The sequence below is a fragment of the Lathamus discolor genome, chromosome 1 (genome assembly GCF_037157495.1).
Source record: "Lathamus discolor isolate bLatDis1 chromosome 1, bLatDis1.hap1, whole genome shotgun sequence".
Lineage (NCBI taxonomy): Eukaryota > Metazoa > Chordata > Aves > Psittaciformes > Psittacidae > Lathamus > Lathamus discolor.
The window spans coordinates 3,779,696-3,799,669 of NC_088884.1; the positions used below are offsets into that span (position 1 = coordinate 3,779,696).

At 48.1% G+C, this 19,974-nt stretch overlaps 1 protein-coding gene across 9 annotated transcripts in view; it reads right to left on the bottom strand.

Annotated features, from left to right (window-relative positions):
* Positions 1 to 5,584: 5,584 nt before the first annotated feature.
* PFKFB3 (6-phosphofructo-2-kinase/fructose-2,6-biphosphatase 3) overlaps positions 5,585 to 19,974 on the bottom strand; it is a 44,061-nt gene continuing 29,671 nt past the window's right edge. For 5 of the 9 annotated variants that reach the window (XM_065669725.1, XM_065669985.1, XM_065670071.1 and 2 more), the window contains 14 exons: positions 19,139 to 19,264; positions 18,719 to 18,815; positions 18,154 to 18,220; positions 17,955 to 18,029; positions 17,593 to 17,649; positions 15,384 to 15,508; positions 14,377 to 14,584; positions 13,680 to 13,826; positions 13,219 to 13,323; positions 12,103 to 12,232; positions 11,834 to 11,896; positions 11,612 to 11,676; positions 10,009 to 10,179; positions 5,585 to 6,030 (listed from right to left, as the gene is read on the bottom strand). In XM_065669725.1, the coding sequence (XP_065525797.1) occupies positions 6,001 to 6,030; positions 10,009 to 10,179; positions 11,612 to 11,676; positions 11,834 to 11,896; positions 12,103 to 12,232; positions 13,219 to 13,323; positions 13,680 to 13,826; positions 14,377 to 14,584; positions 15,384 to 15,508; positions 17,593 to 17,649; positions 17,955 to 18,029; positions 18,154 to 18,220; positions 18,719 to 18,815; positions 19,139 to 19,264 (1,466 nt within the window). In that variant the 3' untranslated portion in view covers positions 5,585 to 6,000. The other 4 variants (XM_065669810.1, XM_065670335.1, XM_065670413.1 and 1 more) reach the window with 4 other exon arrangements.

Genomic DNA, 19,974 nt, shown 5'->3' on the forward strand with positions numbered 1-19,974 from the left:
GGGAGGAGAAGGGCTTAGGCTCTGCAGCAGGAGGGCCTTATTGGAGGCATGAACTTGCTGGGAGCAAGTCTGCATCCCCAAGCCCACACTGAGCATGACCACTTATGGGAGCAGGCTGTTTCACACCCTGGAGAGAAGATATGGATGCACACACAAGCAAGGCAAATGGAAGGGTCAAATATTTATGTCTGCGCAGCCTTCCCTTAGCCACAAACGAAGCTCTGAGCCTATTGTGGGGATGGCAAAGGGACCAGACACTTCGCAAAGTTTAGGTGTGGAGCAGTGAGATGCTGATTTACACAGGTCTGTGCGCAGCTCCAAACCAGATTTTCCACATTTCAGTAGAAATATATGCCTTCCTGGGACATACTTGTAGGAAAACTGCACAAATGCATTTAGATACATGGAGTTGTTGCAAATCCCAGACTGGTTTGTGTTGGAAAGGATCTTAAAGCTGATCCAGCTCCAATCCCTGCCACGGTTAGAGACACCTTCCATAGAGCAGCTTGCTCCAAGCCCCTGTGTCCAACCTGGCCTTGAGCACTGCCAGGGATGGGGCAGCCACAGCTTCTCTGGGCACCCTGTGCCAGCGCCTCAGCACCCTCACAAGGAAGAACTCTATCCTCACAACAATTCCCATTAGAGCCACAACCAGCAATCTGCTTCCCCTTGCAAAACAACCCCAAAAATATCCATTTCTTTGTATTGTTACTCATAAGTGGAAAACAAATAAAGAAAAACTAAAGAACCCCCCTGCAATCCCATGGCGTGATGGCAGTCCCTCCCACCCCAGCCAGAGGCAGGTGAGCTGCTCTTCATCCAACATGTTGCATTGGAAAGGTTTGCCCATGCTTTATTTAATCCCTGGCACTTGCACGTATCAGACACATTCCTGAGCCATCAATCAGAGCTGAGTCAGCCAGCGTGACGGGTCTGTCCTTTGCTGTTTTTCAGCAATCACAAGTTCTCTGGTCTGGTTTGCTAGCAGTGAGGTGGGGGATTATTTATCCTTCCAAAATAAGCATGGAACTTGACTGGGAGCAGGGAAATGTGTCCGCTGTCAAGCATAACCTTTAAAGCCACCTTGTCTAGAGGAACATCTCTCTGTGATGCTTCACATTTATGTGATGCTTCACATGGAAGAAAATAATGCTGCCTGGGATGGAACTGGCCTGTGAATGTTTGCATGGATCTCTTCCTTTGCATGGATCTCCTGCATGAATGGCATGGTACAAGCCCCATCGCGTCTGCACACGCAGAAAGAACCATTTGGGTTAGAAAAGCCTTCAAGCTCATCCAGTCCAACCGTTCCCAGCACTGCCAAGGCCACCACTGCCCCATGGCACTGAGGCCTCGTCTCCACGCTGTGTGAGCACTCGCAGGGCCGGTGCCTGCAGCCCTGCCCTGGGCAGCCTGTTCCAATGCCTGAGCACCTCTGGGGCAGGAATTGTTCCTCAGCTCCATCTAAACCTGCCCTGGGGCAGCTTGAGGCCGGTTCCTCTTGTCCCATCCCTTGTTCCTTGGGAGCAGAGCCCAGCCCCTCCTGGCTCCATCCTCCTCTCAGGCACTTGTAGGGAGCCATCAGGTCCCCCTGAGCCTTCTCTTCTCCATCTGAACCCCCCAGGTCCCTCAGCCGTTCCCCACCACACTTGGGCTCCAGGCCCTGCACCAGCTCCATTCCCTTCTCCAGCCCCGCTCCAGCCCCTCAATGTCTCTCTTGCAGTGAGGGGCCCAGAGCTGAGCACAGGATTCAAAGCGGATAAAGGCTTTTCGAAGGGGCTGTTCTCTCACAGAGCAGCCTTGGAAGTGTTGCCTCTGCGAGGCAAAGCCTTCCCCTGTGCTTCCTTGACAAGGACAAGGTTATCATGGCCTCAGAACAGCCCAGGGAAGACAGAGGAGCAGTGCTGCTGTTATGGCTGCACGGAATCTCAGCCCACTGCGCCTGGTGGCACTATCAAAGCCCCAGCACCCTTGTGAGATTCTCTGCAAGACAAGTGCAAGGCTATGCTCCATGCCCTGAAATAAGGCTTAGGTCAAGGAGACAGGCGAGTTCCTGGAGATTGAGAAGAAAAATAATAGAAAATCAGTAACAACCTTGTGGTTTCTGGGGCACAGGCACTCCCTGCCCTCAGGGTGCTGGCAGGGATGGGCATTGCCCTGAAGTCTCCCCTGTCTGCATGTACACCTAGGAAGAATTTAGTGCAGATGCCTCAAGGTTAAAATCAGAGACACCTCCCCTCTCCCATGAGGGTTCATGCTGCAAAGAGCAATCTGGAGGCAGAAGCCAGATAGTCCCTAAGCATCCCGGCCCCACCACAGCAAGCCCGAAGCAAGGTTCAACCTGCTCAGAAAGCCCAGGGAAGGTGACAAGGGTTGTACATCAGCCAGCAGTGGCTAAGAGCAGAGGTGAGCTTCAGTGCACACTGGTCCACACCTCTTAGCCCCTTTTGCTCTCAACAAGCTTTCAGACGCACAACTGCTTGAGGGGGATGAGCATCCTCCTGCATGGGGAGCATAGATCCATGATGTGCTATGGAGCATCCCTACAAAGTCACACCTCTCCCTGTTCCTCCCCATCTTTTCTCTCTGAATCCAGGAAAGAAAAAGGGCAACAACCAACTTAGCAGGGAATTTAAGTGCTGCTTGCGGAAGGCAGCTGTTTTCCTGCCTTCAGGGCAAAGACAGCCCTGAGCTCAGGACAGGTCTTGGTCCAGCCTTTAGGCTACATTTGACAGGTATTTGGTTTTAGGAACTGTACTAGATCTGAATAAATGGCTGGTCTTACCTAACTTGCTGCCTAGATGAAGATCGAGGCAGGACATCACCTGTATACACAACAGTGCTGTAGTGAGGAGAGCTTGAGTATTTGCTAAGTAGGTGTTAATAATTGGTTGGAGGAATGACAACCTTAACTTACCAGATGAGCTCCTCATTCACCATAACAAAAACCTTAAAACTGCTGTAACATGGTCAGAAAGGATCAAGCAATGGAATCCAAATGGATGCTCAGAAAACCCACTCTGGGGACAGGAGGGATTTACGTGGCACAGGAACATACGTGTGAGGCAGGACTGGATGGCACAAGCTACACACAAGATAGGCCTGAGAGTGTAATTCCTAACACAAGGAAGAACCAGGTCATGTCTGTATTTCAACAAGATACTTTATTGGTCCAGCAACTGCAAAATATACAAATTTCTGAAAGGCATACCCTGTTTTTAAGGTGGCACAGCTTTATATCAGGCAATTATTCCAGACATATATACAGAACTGTTAACATACCACAAATCAAACCCCCCCAAGGAACTACCCGCTTCTCTCCAAGCTTTGCAGTATACATTAAATAAATAAAGAGTGCTTTGCTATCAAAAACCAAAAGTTAAAAAAATAAATTCAAGTATCACAAAGGAAAATAAAACCAAGAAACAACACAATTAGGTGGGGGGAAAAGAAATCCTCTGTGTGGTTTGACAAGTCCCTTCACCCCATCCACCATCGCTGCCTGGTCCTTGGCTCCATCAACCAAAAGGAATGGGCAGTGAGCTTCTGGGGGCAGTGCGATGGGATGGGGCTGACACCATCCCACCTCCTACCAACCCCTCCAGTATGAAGGGACCTTTCTGCTGCTCAAAGACCAATTTTCCCCTTTGCTGGAAAAAACCACCTAGTTGAAATTTCATCTTTTTGTAGACCTATGGAGACTTCTATTATTCCCAAAGGGAGAAAGTTTAAGGTCAATTTTTTTTTTTTGCTGCTTGATTTCTTTTTATATATATATATATATATATTTATATATATATAAATATACACACAAATACACGCCAAAACATCTGCAGAATTACATGTGTACAGGATTGATCACGGGGCAGCCAGACGTCATGTCTGCATTTGCCGGCTTATCTTTTCATAGCAGGAGGAGAAAGATAAGACTCCCCGAGGAAGGAGGCTAAAAAAAAAAAAAGAGCAATTTGCCTTCCAAAAAACATTCATTTTTCTCTCAAAGGCAGAGAAACCAAAAGGGCAGATGTCAACTGCTCACACAGGGAGATGGCTGCTTTTAATGTGATTTAACTAAAAAGGGCAAGGGGTGGGGGGGGAAGTGTTCTTTGTTTCATCTGTACAGGAATATAATACACATATGCACAAGCTCACACGGGCAGGGCACTGGAGACCATCTCCTCCAGTGGGATATAGATTGAGTGTGGTTCTGGTCCCCTCCCGCTGTTGGTGCTGCTTCAAGCACGAGGCTGAAGCTCTAGGCACTGTGGTTCACCTTTTCCCAAAGGAAGAACAGACCAAACCCCCGCAAACACATACACATGCCAAAAAAACACATCATTTCTCCCCAGACCTCTCTGCTCCTGGCTGTAGGGATGTTGTTTCCTACATAAAGGGCTGAGGAAAGCTATGAGAACTGCAGGAAGACTTGGCTGCCCTCACCTCCTGTTTCCAACTCAGCCGAGCAGCCAAAAAGCACAATGAGGATGAAGATGGTGCGTATAGCAGTGAGGAAAGAAACCAAAACAACCCAAAACCCTAAATAAAAAGAAGTTTATGTTCAAAATCCACAGATTTTGCACAAAGCAGTAGTGGTTAATTGCCATATAACTGCTGTCTCACAGCCTGGGACAGGCTGCCAAGAAGGGATCTTGCATATCAAACCACTGGGAGTTGGCTGATGGAGTCCAAGTCAAGACCTTGCCCCCAAACACACACACACACACCTCCAATGCTGCAACTAGTTTTGTAGTCCCAGCTTTCCAGCATGCAAAATAAAGAAGCTGCCTGTATTCAGGCTTCCCCTATTAAGGGGCACAATTTGATAAAAACTAAAATAGTTATGCTCCTGCCACAAATAAAGTGCAAAACCCAAGCGGTTTCTAGGTATACACATGTACACACGTGTGTGCATGTATATATGTAAAATTAAGACAGAACACAGACAAAACTGTCCCTTCTAGTGGCTTGCTGCAGCCACAGAGAGCTTTCTGCATCCCAGCCAGATCTCTGGCCACCTCCGTAAGACCTGTGTGTCTGCAAAATGCATCTAGCTCAGCCTGTCCACCTGCAATGACACAGGGATTGACCCCTGAACCTCCCCAAATCTCCACTTTCCTCTAGAGAAGAGCAAAGAGGAGATGAAGTACCAGCACAGCACCTCAACCAGTGCTCAGTTCCCCCCCCCTCCCCGTATCAACACATGCTTTAACTCAGACCATTCCATGGTGCTCCCCAGGATGAAAGCATCATCCAAGCCACCACTGGTGTGGCTTCCCCTACGCTACTGGCAGCTCACAACCAGTTTTAGAAGCAGATCTACATTCTCTGCAAACCCCTTTAAGGTGTATTGAGTAAAACAAAAGATGGTTTGGGGTCTTCTTTCCTTGTTAAACCCAAAAGTTTTCACTGTGAAGGACTTCACACAACTGCCTTCCTAGTGCTCGCAGGCGTGGGTGAGCCAGGCTTGGCGTGCGACAGGCTGTAGCTTGGCTAAACGACTTCTTGAAAAGGAATTAATCATAATTATAATAATAATCATCATAAAAAAACTGCAAAACCCATTTATTCCCTCCCCTTCCCCCCATCTCTCCGCTAACCCCGCACCATCCACATATATACACACCCCACCGCGAGAAGGATGGGTACCAGTCATCTCTACAAAAGAAGATCAAAACTGCTTGCAGAAGGAAATTGAACTCCTGTGCGCTAGGAAGCACTTTACAGCTTGCTAGGATCTAACAGGATGCTGGAGAGGAGAGCAAATGCTGCAGCCTAATGATCTGATGGTGACCCCGGGATACTCAGCTCCTCTCCTCCGCTCTCCTGCAGCTCTCCCCTCCTTCAGCAGAGCGGCTTGCAGATGAACAGGCACGGGCAGAAATAGACAAGGGTCGACCTCGCTGCAGATGGAGGAGACTGGTTTATAAGCAAGCTTTGGAAATGGCGATGGGATGGGAAGCTGGTGGCATCGCCAGTGGCATTGCCACAGCGCCAACGGAGTCACGACAGCTTCTGCGAGGTGTTCATGTTCTGAAATGAGAAGGGAAGAACAGTGGTTGGGGTGGTGCTTGGGTCAGACCCGTCTTCTACATAGATATCAACAATGGGACAAAGGGGAGTAACAGAAAGCCACGGCACGGGTCACTATGAAAGCATCCATCACAGAGGAGAGGACATTGTCCACCCAAGGAGAGATGGGGGAGATGCACTGACTTGCTACCCACACCCCTCAAGCATCATTTGGGTTTAACTACAGGGTGGGAGTTCAACAGAGATATCCCTAAAAACTGAGCTAAAACCCCAGGCAATCCTCCCACCCTGTCTGGTCTGCACTTTCGAAGCTGCTCTTTGGACCATGCAAGGCAAGGCGATGGAGACCTCCGGTGTTAAGGAGCCCAATTAAACATCTCTCTTGCTCCCATTAGAGGGTGGGCAGTGTCAACCCTCTGCCTGCCAAGGTGGAGGTTACCATTTATCCATCCTTGCCACTGTTAAGAAGAGGCTGCTCCCACCAGCCTTACTGAGCAGCCAGCATGGGGACCAGACACCACTGTGGCAGCAGCACCCAATGACACTCCATGAGCTTTCACAGGCTCTAGAGCTGCTTTGGACACAACCCTGATGCAGAGTGGTGACAGTGGGCACCCACCAGCATGCGGTAGGGACCACAAAACCAGAGACAACCAAATAAACACAAGCAGGACCAGCCCCCAGGGCAGTGGCTGGAGGAAAAACCCAAAGGGAGATGGTCACAACAAGGACACTTCCCAGTTCACACAACTACATGAAACAAGGCAGGAAGAAAAGGACTAGGAAGCACCTAGGAAGGTTTCTCAACTTCTTTTGCTTTTACTACCTAAACTGCCTCTTACAAGCACCAGGAATATAAGCAGGCTATGAGGCAGGGCAGGCTGAGCTGTTATCTAAGGAGACAGGAGGAAGGTTGGGAGAAGCCACATGCAGCACAGCCATTTACCTTGGAAATATTAGTAAAGAGAAAACTTTGAGAAAGTGACAAACGGGTCTTCTTTAAGCATGAAAAGTGAAGGGAAGAAGAAGGGAGGGGATCAGCTCATTATCAAAAAGTGCACTTTGGATCACAAACCAAGCAAAAGGAACAAAAGTCATCATGCTAAATAGTCCCACAGCCCCAGATCAGCTCAATCCCCCAGCCAGGAGGACTCTGAGGTACACAACCATGTCCCCAGCCTCTCCAGTGTTCCCTGGTCCTCCTGGATGGGGGTCAAGACCCCAACAGCGAGGGCTGATACAACAAAGCACTCATGCCAACCAAGTCCTATGGTACAAAATGAGAAGGAGGTACCTTCCACCTCCCCTACTCCATACATGTTGCGGTGGGACACTGAGGGATGGTCATGTGTACAAAACAACAGCTTCCAAGAGGTATCGAGCAGCGTGAATACCAGCAAGCCCTTAGCTTAGGGTGTCTTCATGAGTCCCTCAATGGCAGCCTTTGAGTCACACACTAGTAGATGGAGTCAACCATCTCTGCCTGCTCCAGCAGAGCTCCTGGTCTAGCAAACCCTGATGCAGTCATCTCCCAGACTCAGCATTGGAGCGTGTTTTCAGTGTCCCAGCCAGCACTGAGGCATGCACTGCTATTCATTACAATATGGATGGGAAAAGGGTGGGTGGAGGGATGGATAAAGAAACAAAAATGCTTCCAAAACTACCCACAACCAGACACTTCATCACAGGCTTTTGTGCCCATGAGCAGCAAGGGAAGGAGCATAGGAATGCAGGCCATGCTGAGCAAACCTCTACATTTGCCCAGGATTATGAGCATGATGACCTTCGCCAACCCATCCACCAAGTGTGAGCTTCCTAACATCCTGCTTCTCAAAACTGTTTGCTCCAAAAGAGGAAGAAACATAAGGTTCACCAGTCATTATGTGTAAGCAGGGCTGAGTTCTGGGCTGGCCATGTTGTAGCAGATCCCTCTATCTTCAGCCCACAAAATGAACCAGGACAGGGATGCCCATAGGCTGATTTTAACTGGTCTGTAGAGGGCAAAAAGATCCCTGGGCACTGCCCCAGCCTCAGCTCAGCCCCAAAGTCTCCCTGGTCTTTGAGAAGACATTTGAGCACAGCTCAGTAACTTCTGCTCTCAGCCTGATCACGTAGAATTAATGAAGTCCAAAGGCTTCAAATCTATCCCTATTACACAAAGGCCTAACAGCACTAAGTCAAACTGTCAAAGCCTTAATCATTCATAATTAGCACATGAAATGCTCAAGGCATCTTGCTTTCTTAAAAGACAGAAGACAACAATATCCTTGCATCTATACTCTGTCTAAGGCATCCAGACTCGCTGTTCCCAAAATCCAGGCTTGCAGAATTGCAGATGCCAGGACCCATGATCAGTCCAGCTCCAGAAAGCACACTCACATGCCAGTGATAAAACCCTGTTGGGGGCTGAGGTCAGAACCTTCTCAGACCATTCATAGACACAACTTAGACCCAGGAGGCCTGTCCTTCTCAGTGATTCTATCACCTACAGTACACCATGCTATCACATAGGAGAGAACTCCAGGAAAACCTAACAGCATCTCCCATCCTGTGACTATCCAAGGAGGAGGTACGGAATTTAGACATTATCAGTAAAGGGCAAATGATAATTTGCTGTATTTCTCAACAAAATTAAGACATTTAATCAAGCTAGAATACCTAGGGGTTGGAAAAAGCAGCACCCATCATCTCCCTCTTTATCCTTCCTAAGATGCATACAAATCCCACACACAGAAATACTAACTTCAAGAAGCCCATGCCTTGGCTGGGTTTCACAGCAACAACAAAACAAGCGGTAGGATGGCAAGAGACATGGGAAAAGGGGTAAAAGGGGGAAATAAGACGCAAGAAGGTACTTACAGGCATGCCTTCCCTAGTAAAGGCTGCAGAGAGACAGAGAGAACAAGAGAGAGAGGTGTCAGTAACGCCGCGTAAGAGACCAGGCAGATGACACCAGACGGAGAAAGGGGCATACCAACAGCAAAGCTTCCAAACCCAAAGCTGGCAAAGGGTTTGGTGCAAGACTCAACCAGCCCAAGCAAACCCTTACAGCCAAGAGAAAGATGGAGCTGCCCCTCTTGGTGCTTGGGGTGGGAAAGCTCATGTGAAGTGGCCACTAAGCAGAGCGATTGGAGGAAGTCAGCAACCTTCCTAACCTGCCCCAGATCTAGCCAAGAGGACACCAGACAACATAGATAATGCAAAGAGGGGCTGGGTGAGACAGTGACATCCAACAGGCAGCTGGCAGGAAGGGCAGCATGGCAAAGGGGGTCCTATGTGTATATATATATATGGGCTTCTCTGGTACCAACCCAGCTCCTTAATGAGCACAGGGAGGGGGGGCTGTTCCTGGAGAAGTGTGAAGCAAGTAAGGTATCTCTTTCTACATCCGTTCATGGGTGGGTGAAAGAGGAAAGGACACATGAGCATCATGGTAGCTAGCCATGGGGTTCACCCAAGGCTGCAGAAGGCAACCAAGTTCACTATGCCAAGAGGCTCCTATTCATTTCTGGTACATTTTGCCCATCATTCCAGAAAGAAAGAGACCTCTTCAGCCAAAGATGAGTTTTGTCAGCTCTTTCTTGAGAGAAGCACAAGAACATCTGCTTTATTGCAATGCCCAGGTCTACAGCAAAGCCAAGTGCATCCAGGGGGAAGGCACGAGCCCCACTCTGGAGATACAGCTCTCCTCAGCAGGTCGACACCACAAATGTCAGATAATGAAGGCACCAAATTAATGCAGCCTGGAGCTTTAGAGGTGGTTTATGACACTCTCAAAACCCAAGAGAATCAACAGTGACCAGATGTTCCTGCACCAACACAAGCCAGGGGGGACAGCAGCCATGGGAGAAAGATGCATCAGCAGAGGTTGCAACACGTGCAAGCCGGTCCCCAACTTCAGGAGCGACAGGAGGACAACAAACAACAAAACAACGAGAACAGCAACAAAACAAAGCAAACCAAAAGAGTTCAACTAACTTGTCCCGGCAGCTGCGAGGGCACTTCCTGAGGAACACAGCCTGGCAGGGCGGAAGAAACAGCCACATGCTCCTCAAAGCTGTTGATGCGAGGTTTTTTGGTGGGCTCTGGGCTTGCTAGAGGGGTAACGCTATTACGTCTCATGAGCGGGTTAGGTCCCTTCTTTCCTTCCTAAATTAAAGTGAGACAAAGAAAATGAAAGTAAATAAAAATAAAATAAAAGGTAAGAAGGCGACAGTTATAAAGGAAAAAAAAAAATAAAGCCGGTTGGTTTTTGTGTTTGTTTAAAGCAGCCTCTGCTTTTCCCAACAAATCACTGTCAATGTACACAGGATGCAGCGAAAGGCTCTGGACACAAGGTGTTCAAGAATGCCAGCATGATTGCCCAAGAAAGGAGGGGAAAATAAATAAGTGAGAGGTCCTGAACTGAGAAATGAGACAGGCTTTCTCCTCAAAAAAAGTAAATACAGACTGCCAAAAAAGCATGACTTAGCACGAGACAGAGGTGCCCATCTGTCTCCTCCTCAAAGCTCATCCCTCCAACCCAGGGAGAGATGTGAAAGCAAGAAGAGGCAGGACAAGCCAGCCTGGGCTGATAAGGAAGATTGGGAAGTGAGGGCAGAGCAGCCAGCAATGGTCAGCACCACGCCAAGCTCCAATTCAACAAGCGAGGTGGAATGGAGGCGCAGCCGAGCAGTGGGAGTCAAGCGCTTCACATGTGTCTCTCTCCATCCTACCCACATCCTTCCTGCCATACCCAACAAGGGTGGTGGAGGACATCAATGGTCCCCATGGCAGGGGAAGGACTGGCTTCCCCACCTATGGTGCCTGCCAAGGTTGGGAGGTGAAAGAAAGGAGATGTGTGCCAAAAGGGGACGGCTTCAACCACCCAACACCCAGTTGGGCTCCACCACCACTAAGCACAAGCTGGAAAGGTCCCAGCGGCTGGGACATGGGCATTACCATGATCCATGGGGTCCCTTTTGGATTATTGCCCAGTCCTAACACTGAGCTTGCATCCCCCTGCTCTGGCCTTTGAGCTCCTGGTGGAGCACGTGGCAGATGGACCTGACCTTACAGGAGTTTTCCTACACTTTTGAAGGGTCTCCCCTCTTTACACCATCACCAGCTCAGCATCACCACCCTGTGCTCTACAGAATCCCATAGAGCTGTGGGCATGCCAGTTAAAAAACCCATGAAGGCAGGAGATATTGGGCAAGGTGTTGAGCCCAAGCTCTGCCAGCCAGCTGGGAGACATGGGAGAAGTCACCTTCTCCATCCATGGTTCCATTCCCTGCTCAGGTGAGTGGATGAACGCACAGGTGAAAGTCAAAGACCAGGGAGGAGCTTTCCCTGGGCCAGCTTTAATCTGAGCAAACACACCAGGAAGCAGACACATGCAATAGTCATTTTCCCTTGGAAAACCCTCAACAGGCCACATCTTTGCAAAACAAGAACCCATCTGATGCTCTGGTCCTAGAGCAGTACTCCCAAGTACCCAGCTGAGCAACCTCCCCATGCCCACCCTGGGCATCTTTGCTGCTCCCTGTAGGGGAAAGGAGAGGGACATCAAGGGATGGCTCTGAGGAAAAGCCACACTCACCTCTGGCCGATCCCTGTGGGTGTTGACAGCTTCAATGTTCAGCGAGATGGATTCCACTCGGCAGCCTGCAGAAAGGAGCACAAGGAAATAGAGAGGCCATCAGCAAACCCACCAGGCACAGGATGTCTTCACCCCAGACCCCATCTCTTCTCCCAGAGGTAGCTTGCATTCAGGAAGAGGGACAAATCGAACCCCTTGGCATGTTAATAAAGCCCCCCTTACCATAGGCCACTGGGGTCAGCTTCAACACTGTGTGAAGGGGACATTTCAGGTAGGGCATTTCATCTGCAGAGAAAGCAAAGCAGGAGGGTTATCCCATTCCCTCTCCAAAAGGAGGCTTAAACTTCATCAATAGCTAATGCCACCCAAAACCAAGAGATGCATGCTTCAGGCCCTTAATAGACCTGAACACATCTCTTATCTCCTAAAAGCCCCATCTATCATCCCTCCTTCAGAAGGACCAACCCTCTTCCCAAGGACAGGAGCTTCACCTGCACTCTTATCAAGGAAGTATGCCAGGAGACAGCGCATGACAGCCTGGTGACAGATCACAAGGACGTTCTCTTGTCTCTCCAGCTCCATGATGACAGGCTCTAGGCGCTGCACCAGATCTTGGTAGGACTGAGGCAGAAGAAAAGAAGGGAGATAAGGCATAAAAATCAAGAACCAAGAATCAATGGTCCTTGTCTTGGTACGTCTATTGATTCCATGCCTCTGACCAAACCAACACAATCACTGCTCAAAACAAGCAATGTTACACAAATCCTCTTCCTCAGGCTACTTTGGAACGTGACTACACCTTTGGGTCAGAGGAGAAAGCCATTCGCATCTTACTAAACTCCCTAGGACTGTAACTAAGATAAGCAACAACTGCACAGGGGCTTTGAGCAGTGTCTATCATATTAAAATCTGATTTTCTACAGGATTTTTAAGTTCTGAAAAGTCTGAAGCAATATTTAAAAAACAAAAAAACCAAACAAAAAAAAACCCCAGAGTTTTGAGGGACTTCATGAAGAACCTGAAAGGCAGCCAGAAGGAACCAGACACCTAAACATTCTCCTTTTAGACAGGCTGCCATGACATCTCCAAAGATCTTTCCCAAATGCCTCTCCAGGGGTGACCTTTAATATGGGGATAAAAGCCCCATTCACAACCTGAAGTATCATCCAGCCTGCCAATTCCCACCTCATTGTGTCACACCCTGAAAGCAGATTGCCAGGAAACAGAGGTATCAGCATCATCCCTTAGGGAATGATACTGAGGGCAGAGAGAAATTGCTTCTTTGGGAATGAAAAAGGAAACTGGGGCAGTGCAACACTTTGAGTGCATGTAATGGAGAAAGCTGGATTTAGAAACCCCCAGAGTCTCCTTCCACTACTAAACTCAGTGGGGCTACTTGTTAAATGATACATGTCTCAATGAGATGTTCACATACCATGATTTCACAAGAGCTCAATGCAAAAGGTGCCCTGACCTTTCTTGATTCTACTTTCTTGGAACACTTGCTGCTCCCCTGCTCTGAACGTAGAAGACAGCACGAGGACAAGAAGGCCAGGTTTAAAGTAAGATAAAGAGTCATATCTCTGAAGGCCTCCTTGCAGACCTACCTCCCCAGAAGGATAGCGGTAGTAGTATTTATCCTGATCACGTAAAGCGAATTCCTCTGGATGCTGTTCCCTGATTTCTTCATACGTCATTTCTTCACACACCCCCTGCCGGAACAGGACATCCATGAGGTTAAAGGACATGCTCAAGTTAAAAAACAAACATCAGCACACCCAACATGCAAAACCTTCTCCAAAGCAACATCTACAGCCCTCTGAGTGGTCAGGTACAGAGCAGTTCCAAGCAACAACCATTCTAACCTGCTCATTTAAGTTAATCTTGAAGCATCTACACAAGGTAGAGCCAAGAAGACAAGTTTCAAGTACTGCAGCAGAAGTACCATCCTTTCCGACAGAAAGGAAAGATCTCTCCACAAAAAGCAAGATTTAGGCAAAAGTGAAAAGGCTGATGCTACCACTCTGCCAAGCAGCAACCAGCATGATCCTAATGCAAAGATACTTACAGCATCAATTTCATTGAGTGCCTTCCACTGCTCATAGGGCAATTGAAGAGCTTCTGCTGTTTGGATTGTCCTCTTTAGCTGGCTGGTCCAGACTTTGAGGTCCTTCAGGTTCTGCTCTTCGACAAACTTATTCAGTGCCCGCGCAAACTGTGGGACATAAAACAAGAGGTTGATTCCTGATCCACAGCTTCCCAACAGGGCACCTTAGATGCCTGGCTACCCTTTACCACAGACCTGCTTATTTGTCATAGAGCTAAATTGATATCTCCTTATACAATCACACCTCAAATGACTCCATTTGGGCTTCAAAATGGTCCGCCAAGCCAAGGTAGCTATTAACTATCCTAGAAGCACTTGACCATGCCTTTGAAGAATCAAGTAGTGAGCAATTTGAAAGCATCCTCAGAGGTGGCTATCCCTGCCAAAGGGTGGCAGCAGTCCTTCTGCATCCTGCCCTGACTGTGCAAGGTCTGAAGAAGTTCAATGAAGACACTCATACCCTTGTCTCCTAGAGATTTCTGTAGCCTCTGTTAACCCTTAACTACATGCAACATTGGTGGCTGGAATGTCTTCTTTTAAGGTTGTGCCTGAACCTAAATATAACCAGCTCTATAGACAGATCACTTAACCCAATGCACAGCATCAACAGCCAAATCACTCCTAGAAGCCGTAGAGCAATTATTTCCTTCTCTCTCACCTTCTTGCCTCTGTTGGAGAGGCCTGAGTCACCTCCAATCTTCCCCGTGAGGTTGAACTCGCTTTCACCATGCCGACAGAGATAAATGGTGCGGGGCTGGACATGGATGTTCATCAGGTAGTAAACGATCCTGCTCTGGATGTGATCCTGAACTCTGTTAACCAGGAACCGCCGGCCAACATCAATGACTTTGATGAGAGAAAGCTCCCTAGGGAAAGCACAGTGAGGATGAGCAGATGCCAGTAAGGAAAACAGGAAGAAAGAAACACCATCTTGAACAAACAGCCTTTTGAGGGTATCTTAGTCAACATAATCACTCAGCTAAAAGGATTTCCTGCAGGCTATTTTCAACTGGAAGCCAACAAGTAATAGCCATTCATGGAGAGCTAAGTAACACTGGTATAATCACCATTCCTCCCTTGCAGCAGTAAAGAGGATTAAACACTAACAGCAGGAAGCATGTTCCTCCGCAGAACAAGGCTCAGCAGAACTGGGGTAATCCACTCAGGGCACACAGATGTATTTGTGAGCAGTGGAAAAGTGCCTTCATGGTCATGCAGGACAGCAAAGGTCCTCCCAGGGCACACAGCTAGGTGGAAACCACAGGGCTTGCTCAACCCTTGTGGTCTGAGCCCGCCCAAGCAGTCCTTCCTTTAAGGTGGACAGTGACAAAAGCACCTCAGAAACACTCAAACCCAAATGTTTTCCCAAACCCGTTGTATTTAGGCTGGTAAAACAAGGTTGAAAACAGCACATTTGAGCCCAGAAGAGCCTGAGAAACTTTCAGCACCCAACTCCTCAGCACAGGGCTGGGAAAAAACAGCATTTTCAATGAAGAATCCTGAATTCGTAGTGAGGCTTGGCCATATATTATTCTAGTGCAGCCATGTATTTGAAGACAGAGTGAAATACATTGAATACAAAGTGAAATACAGCTCCATAATTCATTAGTCCTCCCCTGGGAGAACAATGGTATTCCAGCCAGTTCAGAATTCAAAATCTCTTACCGGTCATAGTCATCAGGGTCAAGTGGCTGGTAGCTGGCCTGGTAACAGTTGATCCTCTTCATGAAGTCCTCCATGGCATCGGTTGAATTACAGTCACGATAATCAGGGCTGGACAATTTTACTTCCTGCAATAAGGGAAAAACACGCCACAAGGAGAGGTGAGGAAACTTTTCAAGTCAGACCATGCCAATCTCCAATTTCAAAGTCCTGCCAAGATCCAGCTATCAGCTGAGCCACTTTACAGTCATTGCTTATCATAGGAAAGAAAAGAAGCAGACTAGACCCAAAACTCTAAGAACACATTGAGAAAGTCTGGTATAAACCATTGTATAACCAGTATAGATGCATATCAGTCCACTCATGTTCTCCCCAAGAACTGGGGTAGGACCTCACCACCCAACACAACTGGAAAACTGAGCTTTCTTATGGCCAAAGGAAAGCATCAGGTTTAAACAGCTGAAGCTGAGATTAAGAGTGCATGTGTTTAGACAAGATGCTTATCCTGGGCCTTTTGAGTGAATAAAGCTCCCAGGAGTTAGACGTTAACCTGGATGTCCATCACCTGAGGCAGCAATGTAACAACATTCAACCCCTTCCTGTGCATTATATGCTAGAAAGAGGCTAGAAATTGGCAATGTGAATGAATATTCAGAACTCTCATGGACTAAGCTATGGCCGAAATACTCTTAACAGGTTATTCTTCCTGAAGATTTGGGTTTGAGCAGCAGCATTACATGTTAGTAACTTCATAAGCAATTCTGAAGCTAACAGGGTAACACAACCAAGTGACACACAGTGGCAATAGCATATTTTCCACACCAATCTCAGCACTAAGAGCATCATGGGACACCAGATCCAAGCAAGACCAAAAGCCATACTCCAGCCCTAACCTACCACCCTTTGTGTAGCCCATCCCAGGGACAGGACAAACCTCTTCTCACGTACTTTCAGTATCTTGCTATGCATTCCCAGACACTCTAATATGGCTCACAAAGTTCAGACGTGCAACTGGAGATAAGGCTGAAGCACAGCCCAGTGGAGGAAAGGATGCTTTCATACAAGTTAATCATGCCTTGGAAGACCAATTAAAGTCTACCTGCCCTAGCCAAGCATAGCAAGCAAAGGAGTTCTGCTGGTGGGAAATCAAAGACCCAACAGCTCCCAAAGGAGCCAGGAAGCAATGCTTTACACTGTAGTCTCAAAGATTTTAGGTAAGATGATCTGATATTCTTCTCAAAGCAGACTCCAATAGATTTTGGGAAGCTGCACATGGGTGAAGACACCAAATCTGACAGCCCTTCAATGGGATTTAAACCCCTAACCACATTAGGGAGGTGCCAGCATAGGGTTGGCTTTCCAGGCTGCAAGTGTACACTGCTGGGTCATGTTGAGCTTCTCATCGACCAACACCTCCAAGTCCTTCTCCTCAGGGCTGCTCTCAATCCAGTCTATGTCCAGCATGTGTTTGTGTTTGGGATTGCCCCAACCCAGGGGCAGGACCTTGCACTTGGCTTTATTGAACTTCATGAGGTTTGCACAGCCTCACTTACACAGCTTGTCCAGGACCCCTGGGATCTCATCCCTTCCCTTTAAGGATGTCAACCACACCACATAGCTTGGTGGCGTTAGCAAATTTGCTAATGGTGCACTCAATCCCAAGGAACAATTCGTTTATCCATGCAGGCCTCCTGACATTTTTGCCTGACATCCTCTTTATTGGGATGCATCGCTCCTGAGCTTTGAAGAGGTGATTCTTCAAAGCCTGCTCCTCCTCAGCTCCAGGGTAACGAGTTTGCTGTGTGCCCTTTTAACCACTCTAAGGATCTTGTACTCCACCACTTCATGGTCACTGCAGCCAAGGCTGCACTTGAGTTTCACATTCCCCACTAGTCAGCTACTCCTTGCTGGTAACCAGGTCCAGCATAGCACGTCTCCTTGTTGGCTCCTCTGTCACTTGAGGAAGGAATTTATCCTCAGTGCATTCCAGGAACCTCCTGGAATGCTTGTGCCCTGCTGTGTTGCCCCTCCAACAGATATTGGGTAGGTGAAGTCCCCCATGAGGAACAGGAACTGCGAATGTGAGGCTGCTCATATATATATATATATATATATATATATATATATATATATATATATATATATATATATATATATATATATATATATATGGGGGGGGTGGGGAACAAAAGGAAGACACTTCCACACTTACCCTAACATTGCTGGCAACTACAGTGGGATCATTGCAGACAGATTCTATGAAGAACACCTGCAAAGCAAAGCAAAGCTCAGCTGAAAGCCAGCAATAACATTTGTAACATTCGACTAGCTCCTTGTTCAACCCAAACTCCCCCCTGTTTGACCAAAGGGCTCTCCCTCTGCCCCATTCCCATCCTTTCCTTCTGCAGAGTTCGGTAATGGGAATGAAGGAAGTTTAACATTTGCAATCAAACCCAGCAATGAAATCTCCCTTACACAGGAGCATTGTGAATACAATACATTAGCAAAAGATGATACTCCAACCATACACTAACATGGACTATGCAACACAAGCAGCAGCCAGGTGGTACCAACCTTGAACCCATTTTCTTTGGCAAAGTTTAGGATCATCCCTCTCCTCTCCCGCGTGGTATTGGTGGCATCAAAAACCTTTAAAAGCAAAGATTCTGATTAGCACCAAGGGTGCCTCATTTCCCGCTGAGTCCTCCCTTAGGGCACAGCATCTTCAGGACCAGGACTGCTGTCAAACCCCATGGAGCACATCTGAGCTTACCGCGATCTGGCCAGCCTCCTCCGTTAGGTACAGCTTGACATCCCTCAAAGCAGCCAGGGCACATTGCCTGCAAAACAGGAGACATATGATGCTGATGTTCTCAGAGATGCTTGTGGCAGCCAGTTGCATAGACTTCCACAAAGTGGGGCAGGCTTTGCAGCTCTTCCTCCTCACCTCCCCATCCCTAGGGACATTTAGGAAAGATGCACTCTGCTAACCACCCCCCCCCAAGAGACATGTACTGAGCAGTGTGCTGGTCTTCACAACAGAGGCAATGGTAGAAGAATCAGCAAAGGCCAAACCTCATATCCTACACCACTGAGCCTGAAGGCAGATTTAGGGTACCACTGATGGAGGATGCACTGGTGATCCTGAAGCTACCAACTCCATACAGCTTCAGTTTTCAGCTCTTGGCACCCAAGTCAGGCCTCCTTGGGCAGACAGGGAAAACTGAAGCTAAAGCCCAGCTTTTCTCTTTACCACCCATCAAACAAGCCAGGTAACCATGGGCTTCGGCACCCATTTGGGACCCAGGTACAAGCATGCACGCAGTGCCTACACTTACCTCCTGACTTTCATGGCCTCCTCATTGTCAGGGCGGAAGAAGTCATAGGAGCTGTAATGCTTCACTGCTTCACGGCGATATTCCCCCACATTGAAAACTGTGTGGGAAAGGCAAAAACCATCAATACCAGGAGCAGTCAATCAGCATAACTTCACTCAGCTGTGCAGTTCCTGCAGACAACACTTTCTAATGATGGGCACCCTTAGATCCCGCTTAAGAAGTGGGATCCTTACAGCAAAAAGCTGAGGGACATCCCTTGGTCTTCAAATTGAAGGAGAACCTGACTGGGATGGGAGGACATGGGCATTAGGCTCATGGGATCTTGGATCCCACTACCTCACACTCAAGGCACTGAGCTCCTAGAGCAACTCCTGAGGGCCAGAGCTCATGCTTTCCCCAGGCAGCCAGTACAAGCCTCACCTTTTGTTGGAACACCAATCCAGTTGAGGTAGCGAGTCAGCTTCTTGGAGATGTAGGTCTTCCCACGGGCTGGCAAGCCAACCATCACTATCACGGTGGGGGAATTGGCAAGCTGTGGCCCACAGGCTACAAAGGAGAAAGAGCAACATGAACATCCATTAATCCTCCAGTTCATCTTATATCAAGCCTACAAGGCCCTTGCTCCTGACCCAGCCTTCCCCCAAGACCTTCAGCAGCTATAGAAAATCCAAAGCCTCTGCTCCCCATACACATCACCTCTGCAGTATATCCTGTGCATCCTTCTCACACATCTGGACAATCAAAACCTTGAGTAGGTGAATCCATTGACTCATTTCTGCAATGGGATCTGCTGAATGAGCATATGTCAGAGCACGGCAGACTGTTCCACAGCTGCCCACCAGTGAGACACAACTACCCTAGCTAAGCCATGCTGACCCAGATTCACCCTGGTGGCACACAATGAAAGTGACAGGAGTCACATCCTGGCAACCACAGCAAGGAGAACATCCTGATAGCTGCAAAGTGGGAAAGGAACCAGCAACAGCCATGAACTCCCTGCAGAAACTCTGTGCCTCAGTTTGCTCATTTGCAAAAACAAAGCAAACCTCCCATGCCTGTGGTCTGGCTAATTGTGTAATAAAGGTAAAGGATGGCCACAGACTTTGGTCCAGTCTCTGTAGCAGCACATTTCAGATGAATAGACAGAGTGAATACACAGCTGCCATGCTGAAATGCCAGTTCTGCACCAAAATGTTCACCCAGAAAGCATCTCCCAGAAAGTTTTGCTGGCTCTTTAGCTGATACACATGCAAATG